We start from the raw sequence: 11,007 nt of genomic DNA, 5'->3' as shown, positions 1-11,007 counted from the left end.
ACTTGCAACGCATAATGCTGATAAGCATACGATTTTATTGGAAAGAAACCGCAATGTGCTTGTGCTGCAAGGGTTGTTGTGAATAATAAACCATTCTCTCTCAGGGTTATATTTTCGGTTTGGCTATGGTGGGGGTGACTGTGGATTTAGGCGGCATAACTCTTGAGGTCATGGATGGATCTTCATGATATTTTGTAGGTTGCTGTTTGGAAGACACATTAGGTGAAAAAACGGGCTTAAAGGGAGGACCGTGCGTTACTGTAGTGGACCTTTCGAGTCTGTTGTGTATTTTGCGAGTGGGATACGTCAAGAGTGGATATGCAATATATAAACAGGTAAGGGAAATATGGTAACTACTATTCTATTCTATCCTATTCTATTCTATTCTATTCTATTCTATTCTATTCTATTCTATTCTATTCTATTCTATTCTAGGCATGCTATTAGGGATTTTGACTTCTTCTCGGGAGGCAGTGGGAGATGAATTGTCCAACTCTTTGAAAAATAAATGGGATCGGGAGACTTATAGCGGTACTAGAGTTCCACGATCTCATACCTTCGCCAAATGATGTTAATCTTTATGACTAACAAATTGTAAATTATCCCACCTTATTATGCAAATAGAATCCTCATTTGCATGAACTATATATCAGTTTATCGTATTCTCCACAAAAATAGTCTCATTACATGTCACAAGCTTGAATAGTCATATTATTTAATGCAGCTGATTTATATAATTTCCTCATAAATTATGCAAAGTGCATCCATATTAGCATTATTTTCACATAGTTATGTTGAGCATCACTTAAGCTACCGACACACCGAAAATCAAACCTTGAGTTATCCTCTTTTGAATTTTAGCAAACAAATGCCCCTGCATTCTTAGAGCAAGATAGCTTATTATATTTCAATTTATTAGATACCAGAAGTTCTGTTACAGTACCGAGGAAAGCCGCCAAGGGTAGGGCAAAATATTATCATTTCTAAGCCTCATCAACACCTACCCACCTACCATCTATCCATCCATCCATCCATCCATCCATCCACCCATCCATCCATCCATCTATCTAATATAATAGTATCTATCAATCTATCAATCTATCAATCTATCTATCTATCTATCTATCTATCTATCTATCTATCTATCTATCTATCTATCTATCTATCTATCTATCTATCTATATCTTTGTGTATGTATCTGTACGTGTATATTAATATGAATATGTAGATAAATTACTAGTTATCTCAATGTCCGAATTCAGGAATAAAGGTTTACATTTTGGATTGTTGCGGCTGTCGTTTTGTCTTCTCTTTGATCTAGATAAAAACGTTTCACACCGTTATTCGAAGTCCGGTATTCAAAATAACGTGGGTTGATATCTAAGAGATGACATCACAGGTACAATTTTAAACAGAAATTTTATTCCACCTTTTACAAAAACGTAACAAAGCAGTATTTAAACACCAAAAACATGTGGTATTAGGTGCAGATGAGTAGGGTAGTGCTGCCATGATAACAATTGCTTCATCCAAACGCTCTACAAATTTGCAGTTAGGCCACAGCAAGTAATTTTTATGGATGACATCAGCGCGCGAATTAATTTTCGCCTGATCTTGGGGAAAAAAGAAATTTTGTTGCCTTCTGACAGTGGTCACCATGCCGAAAATGGGCTTAGATGTCTGTTGCCATGCCGGAAGGTGGATGGCAGATAACTAATGAAGAGAGGTGACAAGAAAAGACTCTGATTTAATGTTCTGTTTCTTACTTTAATGCAGTGATATGAGATGCTGGTTTTGTATATATCATGTGATGTTCCCACTGAGTCAAAACCATTTGTACAATGATTGAGTCAAAATTTAAAAAATGTAGGAACCTTGTTTTTTCGGCCGGTCTTATTTTTTCGCCCGCTCGCATTAGCTTTGGAGTCTGCAGAGGATGTCATCCATAAAATTTACTTGCTGTGGCCTTAATTCTCATATTTGACGTTATATCAGTTTTCCATCTAATCATACCTCCCTTCCCCAGTTCTATGGTCGTTACGAAGTAAAGTTGAATTTTACAGTGTTTGTAGCAAAAGTTTTTTGACAATTTCAAAGTATTTCATTCAAATTAGATCTTCTACGGATTGTCAGCGGGGATGACCAGGAAAGATTGTAAGGGGGGAGGGGGGCGCTTGTGCTACCAAAGGCGACAAATTTTATATGTTTCTCCTTTTACTAGCAAGAAAGTTCATCTGAGTTGGTAAAATACATATAGAAAATTAAACTGTTCTCCAACTCAAAAACGACAATTACTCGAATCGCTCAGTCTTCATCAGCGTTATGACCCAAGTGCTGTGGACACGTGGCTTTTAGCCTTTGAGATGCTCTTGATATAATTTTCCCTTCGAGGGAGCATATCTGACCCTCCAGACCACAAATGAGTAAGGGTATTAGAATAAACTCTTTCATAAATAAGTTGGCTCACATTTTGACCCCCAAAAGCTTTCCTGGTCAGTCCCACATAGAATAGTTCGACTAAGCACGTCGGCAGAACGTACTGCACCTGCGCGAAACCCGAAATTTATTGTACATAGCATTTTGGCAAAATGTCTCGTATAAGGTTGTATTCGCTCATATAAGGTTAGCATTCCGACAGTAGTTTCCAAATTTTGTTCCGAACAGAATATCCTCTGCAACAGGAAAAATTCTGATGCAACGTTGACCAAAAACCCAACGAAAAACGCGAAAATGCGGAGTTCTGCGCAGGCGCAGTACGTTCGACTACATTACAAAAAAAAAATCAAGCCTTAGCCTAGTTTGTTAAACAAAACAGAACTGGGAACAATGTATCTCACCACCCATAGCAATATCACAAAACTACGGATCAGCTGCCATAAACTACACATTGAGACCAGTCGACATAACCGCACTCCCCTGGAACAACGTATTTGTCGATACTGTAATCTAGATAGAATAGAAGATGAACTTCATTTTGTAGTAGAATGTAGTTTGTGTAACAGTGAGAGAATTGAAATTTATAGACGAATAACATCGATGTTTCCCCACTTTACACACCTAAGTAATACAGACAAATTCACTTTTTAATGAACTTAGACAAACCCTCGATCCTTAAACTTGTATGTTCTTATCTTTTCAACATCACAGAGAAGCGAAGAGAAGTCGAAATTATGTAACAGACTGTAGTGCTAGTACTAGATTGACCTTGTTGTGTACATGTATATATTTGTGTATTCAAGTTAACCTTTGTACCTAACCCAGTGGGTATGTTTGTACAATAAAGGTCTTCATTCATTCATTCATTCATTCATTCATTCATTCATTCATTCATTCATTCATTCATTCATTCATTCATTCATTCATTCATTCATTCATTCATTCATTCATTCATTCATTCATTCATTCATTCATTCATTCATTCAATATATCTTGTCCTTATGAACCATTTGTCATTGCGAGCATATCTTGAGTTTTCGTTGATAACTTTTACCATTAGAAAGCACATATTTTCAAAAAAATGTTGATCTCGTTAAAGGCATCCAATGTGATTTCAGAGCAGAAAAACTGGAAATATTCTGAATAAGGCAATGTTTATATTGACACATACTGCTTCACATTAGCACATTTCAATCATTATTTCGTACTTTGGGTCCTTAAAACTGGAGAAACAAGACACAAGATGAGTCCTTTATTTTATTGGTGGTACCCTAAAAATCAGCCAAGGGCCCCTCCACTAATCAGTTTCCGTCATAATTTTGGGAATTTTGGCTCCATGAGGGTCAATATACAATGGGATAGTGTAGTTTCAACTCAGTATGTAGATAAGTGACTAGAATATTGACTTTGAAAATTTGGGTTTCCAAGCCCTAAAAACTGCACTGGATGCCTTAAAGATCTGCGCAAGCCTTAGTCTAGTTTGTTAAACAAAACAGAACTGGGAACAATATATCTCACCACCTATAGCAATATAAGTTGTCCTTATGAACCACTTTTTGTGAGCATATCTTGATATTTCTATGATAACTTTTACCATTAGAAAGCATACCGATTTATAGTTAAGTACAATGGTATACTTATAATGTGAATTTATGATATGATACTGCTTGTGCATAAAAAAAAACAAAATGCATCAAAAAGCTCGCATGGGAAAATAAAAAAAAATGATATTCTTTATAATAATTGTCAAAAAAATAGCATTTTCTTCACTTTCCCATGGGTGCTTTTTGGTACATTTTGTTATTTTTTCAGGATCTGATACTACACATCATAAATCAATAGTGTTTCCAGAAACACGAATTTGGTGAAGTTAGGATACCATATTTTAAGTGAATATTTTCATCAATGGTCCACCAGTGTTTATCATACAATTTCAAATGATGCAGATTAGCTGCAAAATTCAGGCACTCTCATAGACTACTTTAGCCTTTTGACAATCCAAGAAATGAAATCTACTAAATAAAAATTGTAATTAGTTACTGCACTGTCAAATGCAAGATGACACATGCTTGTTGCTTACAGTCAGCCATCTCTGGAATGTGTATTGCAAGGAATCCTGGGATGGTTTCAAATCCCTCTCGCCCCATGCCATAGGTATGGATGAAATAGAAATATAATGTTCTTCCTCATGTTTTTCCTCCTTGCTCAACTATTTTGTTAATTAATAAATGGATTCAGTTTCTTCATTTTTGGCAAATGACATAGAACGTGGCATGGATGTAGGAAGGGCAAATAACCCAAGCCTTTATTCATTTTTGATACAGGATTTGGGAAGTGTTTGTTTGTTTGTTTGTTTGTGGCCATTTTCAGACAAACAGCGTATATTTTGGACTAGAGACTAGAGTCTTGCTATTAAACTCAGATAGTCAGAAATTTTCTGTAGATGTGAGTCAGATATATACCAACAGAAATTCAACTTCCTTAAAAATTGTATAATTTGGAACTTTTGGGCTGCATTCAAACCTAAATGAACAGTGTTTTGTACGTCATTAGTTAGTTTCTAGTTATTTCCATACGTCCTGTGTCATGTCCAGTATAGTCCGCGCCAGGCGGACGGCGGTTTCCGCGTGCTGACGGGTGAACGCGTCGTGAGGAACTCTCGGTGCCGGGTGGAGGTTGGGGTAGCGGGCCCGCAGGTACACGTCATCACACCCGAGGGACGACCCGAGGGACGACAGCTCCATGGCGGCATCGCCGACACCGGTCAGTTCGTCCCCGCAGCTGGTCTCCAGTGCCATCGCCATGCCTCCTATCTGGTGAATCATCTCGTACTTTCCAAACTTTCCCAGTTGCACAGCTTTCAAAGCTTTCTCTGCCGCCTGGTGGCACATCAGACACGTCCACTCAAAGGAGGTACCAGGACCGCTTAGGATGTTCCTGGCAGCCTGTAGGTCTGCTGTAGCCTGGCGATGCCAGCGGCCCGCCTCCCGCGGGTTAGGGAAGCCGTCTCCATCGGTCCTGGGGGGAACCCACTGGCCTGAGCGGGTTCGCCAGTCTCTAAAGTTTCCGCCTTTGTAGCGTTTGCGGAACTGCTCCCTCTGGCGGCGGTGGGATCTGGCATAGGAGTCCCACCTGTTAAAGGAGCTGCTGAAGCTACTTCCTCCGAAATCAAAGCCTCCAGACCTAGACCCTCTTCCTCCGAAACCAAAGCCCTCGCCTCCAGACCCAGACCCTCTTCCTCCAGACCCAGCTGATCCTCCCGTCCTCCTAGGAAGACCCTTCTCAAGCCTGCTGATCTCGGCCTGGATGTGTTTGCACACCTCAGTAGCCAACTCGACGTTGTCGGGGTTCTTATCCGGGTGCCATTGGAGGTAAAGGCGTCTCACAACCTTCTTTCTCTCCTTTTCTGGAAGTTGCCATGCTTCCTCCAAGATGTTGCTCACTTCTTCCATTGCATCTTCAAGACTCTGAGGTGGTTTAGCTGCTGAAGTAGCTTCTTCGTCTGCCTCCCCTTCGAACGGAACGAGCGGCCCTGACACGCTGGGGCGGCAAAACTTGTAAAGGTCTGCTGCACTCACTGTTTTTGTGTGTCCGACGTTTATGACATATTTCCTGCCGAGACCGAACTTGAGATCCATATCTGCAGGTGCTTCTTTGATGACTTGTGCGTACAGAAATGTCATGGTGTATTCTTCTCCCTCCTCCTCCGAATCCTCCAAGTCTGGATCGTACACCTCAAACCCCACATAGTCACCAGGAGTGAAGTAGTGAGCCAGGTTGCTCGTCAGAAGGTGGTGAAAGATTTCCGGAATTGGAGTCCCGAGAGTTGGAAGAGGAGAGTCATCTTGCTCACCCGAAGTGTAACGCTTTATCTTTGCCCTATCAAGTTTCTTTGGAATATCAGATGGATCTTTGACACTCAAAACCATCGAGAGGGGCCCGAGGTTTACCAGTGAACGCCCAAGACCATCGTTGATCACCTCAGCTAGCTCACAAAGAAAAGACTCGTACTCTTCAGATGCTGCGTCTGTGTGTGCTACGTAGAGGGTGTTGTCTTTAATGAAACAGTAGGACGTTCCGTCGCTGTCTTTGATTTGCTCCTGTGATTCCTTGTACACAAGGCGAGTGATCAGCTGTCGTTTGCAGCAGACTGTAATGGACGACGCGAACTTTTCTACAGCGTCCAGGACCTTCTTGTCGTCACATCTTTCGCCGAGGGCATGTTTCGCTAGACGAACTATGGCTTGTTGAAAGTGGGCGCTCAAGAACAATGAGGACAATTTTGACTCCAGTACGCAATTAGTGCCCAGCACACAAGCCATCTGCTCATCTCCGTCACAAAGTTGTTCCTGTACGAGGGAGCTGAGATTCTTGGGCCTGAGCTGAGGTGGCAGTCTATTAATCAGTTCGTGTTCATCACCAGACAATTGACAATTCTTTAAGCGAATCAATAAGGTGTAGATAAAGCCATCCTTGACTCTGTCTGTGAACTGTGGGGCATCGTCGAAAACAAGGTCGGTAGACTTTTGCAGCGTTTCCTTCTGACTGGGGAGGTACAGGCATTTTGACTTTTGAAAAGCATCCTCAGTGTCTTGTGTTTCCGACTGACGTCCTCCCCCAAAAGGGATAAGTGACTCAGGTTTCAAAGAACGGAACAATCCAGAAACGGCCATGTATGTGGCGATCTTCTCATTCGGGTCCAGAGGTTCGCCTTTAGACAAAGCATACAGATCCTCGAGGACTTTCGCGTATTGCATTGGAGTTGGTTTCTCTGGAGCCCCTAATGAAACAAAAAGCTTGTTGTATGGCCCAAGCTCTATTGGCATACCATACAGGTATGGCCGAATCTCATGACTTTGCTCGAGTGTGATCGCAATTTGGTTCGGTGGAACGAGTCTTCTGCCCTCTTCAACTACCATACATGGCACTTTTCCTAACTTCTCCTTCAAGGAACCGCCATCAGAGGCATTCTCTGAAAGGAATGCGTAGACTTTCAGCATCACCTTCCAAAGAGTTTGGCAGGCCGAGGATGAGTTTGCTCCCTCTTCCGTCTCCGTGGCTTTTTGTTGGGCCAGATGTTGGCAAAGATGTGTGACGTGGCTAGTAACTGTATCTATTGATGGCTGTACTTGGATGCCAAGTCGACGACGCAAGTCCTCAGAATCTCCTCGATAGTAGTACCGTGACTCTTGGGCCACATCGTTGGGGAGAAGATTGGCCCTGGTCCAGCAAAGCACCTGTTCGTCCTCTGGCACTGAGTCCTTGAAGCAGACAAAGGGCAAGACGTCGCCCTTGACTCCATATTGACTGTGCAGCTCGATCAGAGCACTTCGTGCCTTTATAGGAGCAATGAACCTGATACCAGACACTTCTTCAATGAAACGTCCTTCCGACAACTTTTCCATTGTGAAGAAATACTTAACCAGAACGTTTGATTTCTCTGTCAATCGACTCTCTTTGCTTCTGGTTACTTTAACCAGACGTTCCACTTGCCTTGCGTACTCGAGGAACATGGGCTTTGTTACTTCGTGAATAAGCCCGATGTCGATGAAGAACTGTCTCCATTTCCACATTTCCTTTCGATAGTCTTCAGGGAGGAAGTTCTCGTCTGAGACCATTTCACGGAACACCGAATGGTCGTGGTCATAGAAATCACTCACGGGCCTTCTGCCTCTTTGTGATGGGATGATGTGTAGATGTCGTAGACTTGCCAACAAAGACTCGCGGGTACGTGTATGCTCCTCTACCATATTCATCCCATTTAACATATTTCTTAGGTACTCAAGGTGCACCTTTACTGCCTCATCACTCAGGTGGTTGATGTTGGGGAAAATGTACTTTTGGTACACATCGGCATCCGTAATCCCTGAGCACCCCAGTGCCTTGTGTAGTCCCTCGAGTTTGGAGATTTTTTCGAGAAAGACCGCGTCTGACCGTTTTATCCACTCATCCATTTCGGCTGTTGGTATTCCCGCCGGCAACACGTGACACTGGCGCGTGGTGATGAGACTGATGAGCTTGTTGTGGATGGTTTTGTACAGGGGCAACGATCGCAACATGTGCAGATTCACTGGTTCAGTTTTAAGCTTCCTTACTTCTTCTTCAAAGTACTTTAACAATTCAGTAGCCTCGTTGGTATCCAAACGAGTTGTAGTGGGTCCATGAAGTTCCTGTTCAACTAGGATGAAGTTCAACACTTTTAGAATCCCCACATGGTCTGTGAGACTTGAGATGAAACGTTTTGCAACCTGCAAAGTTGCGTAGCAAAGGGCTGTGGCTGTGTGAAAACAACTTGTGTCCAGCTCCAGGCATTGGAGTTTGCGCAGAATTCCTGCCACTTTGTTCCTTTGTGCAGATATCGACATTTGGTCGAAGGTTACGACAGTGTGTGCTTTGCACAGCGGGACTAGGTAACGCTCACCTGGTTGCACCGGAGGAACGACGTTAGACGATATGAAGGGCTGTCCCACCTTCTGTGAGTGTGTGCAAGCCGGCAACACAGCCCATTTGTCGAACAAACGCATAATCTCTTGAAAGACTTCCTCTCCTCTTGTTCCACCCTTGTGTACTTCGTGACCGAAGAATTCCCAAAGACGATAAACCCAATCTTGCGGTGGTGTTATGGGAGACTGATTCAATTTGACGGCCCTTCCATTTCCGAACAAAGTCTCATCAAGTACACGTGGCATCAGTCTGCACAAAGCGTTGGCGTTAAAGCCCTGAACTGACTTGTCAGTGTCTTTACTCAGTAAGTCTGAGACGCAAGAGGTGTGTACAAAAAGCTCTGGTTGTGTGGGGACAAGATCGGCATATTCAGTAGCAAACACGGGGCATGAGACGTCAAAAACCCTCAGAATATTATCTGCTGTTAGAAGCAAAGGGAGGTCATGTAGTGCATGCTCCTGTTTTATCTTTTGTGGATCTGACACAGGATGGCCATGTGACATGTGCTCCTGGTTTCCTTCTTGTTTTTCCCTTATGGACAAACAATAGTGGAGAACCACTTGAAGATTCTCTGGCTCTTTGAAAGTAGTTTCTCTAAGTGATGCAGGGAGTGAGGCTCCAATGTGACACAGCGGATTGTAAGATGCATGCGTCTTAAGAAACTTGGCTACTGACTCTGGCTGGACGCTTTTTACTTCTACCTCAGACTTTCTAAACTCTTGATAGATTTTTGTTGCAGAGTGGTCTAGCAGATTAAACCCTAGGGCCAGAAGACTCTCCACCAGTACCTGTCTTCTAGGCTTTCTGGGTTTTATGGTGTTCGCCATCTCTGTTCTCCCAGCATCATCGTACTTCAATGTGTTGAAAAATGCCTCATCTCTTCCAGATCCTGTCGGTGGTAGCCATTCTAATGTCATCTGGTGGTGGCGGTGGCTTCCTGGTTTGCAATCGTGATGTGTAGACCGTAGCACCGGCAAAACGGGAAGATGTTTGCGATCGATGTGCTGATAGAAAGCTAGTGACAGGTCTTTCCACTCATCAGTCGTTTTTGCGACGGATGGAAAGAGATCGTGATACGACTCCAGCGATCTCTTGACCCCTTGTGCCTTTGATACTGTGAAAGGTTTCTGTTTTAATCCGAAGTCTGCTGCTCGTTTCGCATCGAGAACCGCGGCGTACGCCGGGGCGATGACTTCTTTGATCAGCGTCTTGTTCCAATCTGACTTCATCCCACCATTCTCGTCTTTCCACAGGTTTCTCCGAGCCTCGTGGTCCAGGGCGAAATGGCCATTCACATGGACCGGGAGCTGTGTTTCTATGGGAAGTGGCAGGAAGCAGAATGCGCGCTTGGGCCCCATATGGTAACACTTCTGATAATTCCTTGATTGATTGGGAGCCTTTGACGAAAAAGGCTGTTTGCAGTCGTTGTGGCAGATAGCTGCCCCCCCTCTTGGAAGTAGACCCAACTCCTTTGCTGCGTGGGCCTCTTTGATGCTGTTTGGGATGTCCTTGTTTTCAAACCCGATTCTCTGGTGAACTATCCACGTCTCCTGGTGCTGCTTGTTGTCACGTAGGTCCAAGTTGTACGTGACATGTTGAGTTGGCAATACGTGAAGAGGATCTTCACTGTGAGCACGTTCAGCCACGTAGTCCGCAAACTTGCGTCGGTCTTGCTTTGCCTTCTTTGAAATGCGTGCTTCGGCGTGATAGAACTCACGCGAGGTTCCGTCCCTCTCTATGATGGAGATATTGATCTTTTCCACGCTGTTGAGAAACAGAAGGACTTTAAAGCTTTCACTTTTGAACTTGTGAAGGAGGTCCATTATTACTTTTTCGGTCACTGCTTTGTCACTCAGGTCGGACGCTTTTGCCATCATTGCTGTCCGCAAAGGAAATCTGAACATGGTATTCTCCTTAGACGAAAACGCAGGCTGGTCATTGAGATAGCAGTTGAACACATCCTTGTATTGTTGCCTCAGGTAGGCGTCGATGCCACGAAACATTCGTCCCGGGCACTCCAGTCTCGCTCCTGGGACAAATCGGAGCTGCGGGTCGAAAACACACAGCGTGTCTCCTCCTGTCATGAAGGACGGACAGTCTGTCAGGTGGTAGACCGCGTTGAAGCCG

The 11,007-nt window shown here is 43.5% G+C and overlaps 1 protein-coding gene across 1 annotated transcript; it reads right to left on the bottom strand.

Moving 5' to 3' along the window:
- Positions 1-4,221: 4,221 nt before the first annotated feature.
- LOC109479080 (sacsin-like) lies at positions 4,222-11,003 on the bottom strand (the record flags this gene model as incomplete). The annotated part of the gene is made up of 1 exon (XM_019780956.1): positions 4,222-11,003. A coding segment is annotated over one exon (6,003 nt), but the record flags the coding sequence as incomplete, so codon positions are not given.
- Positions 11,004-11,007: the final 4 nt, after the last annotated feature.

Source organism: Branchiostoma belcheri, unplaced genomic scaffold (assembly GCF_001625305.1).
Source record: "Branchiostoma belcheri isolate BF01 breed outbred unplaced genomic scaffold, Haploidv18h27 scaffold461, whole genome shotgun sequence".
In the NCBI taxonomy this organism is placed as follows: Eukaryota; Metazoa; Chordata; class Leptocardii; order Amphioxiformes; family Branchiostomatidae; genus Branchiostoma; species Branchiostoma belcheri.
This window is presented reverse-complemented; position numbering and strand designations above follow the sequence as displayed.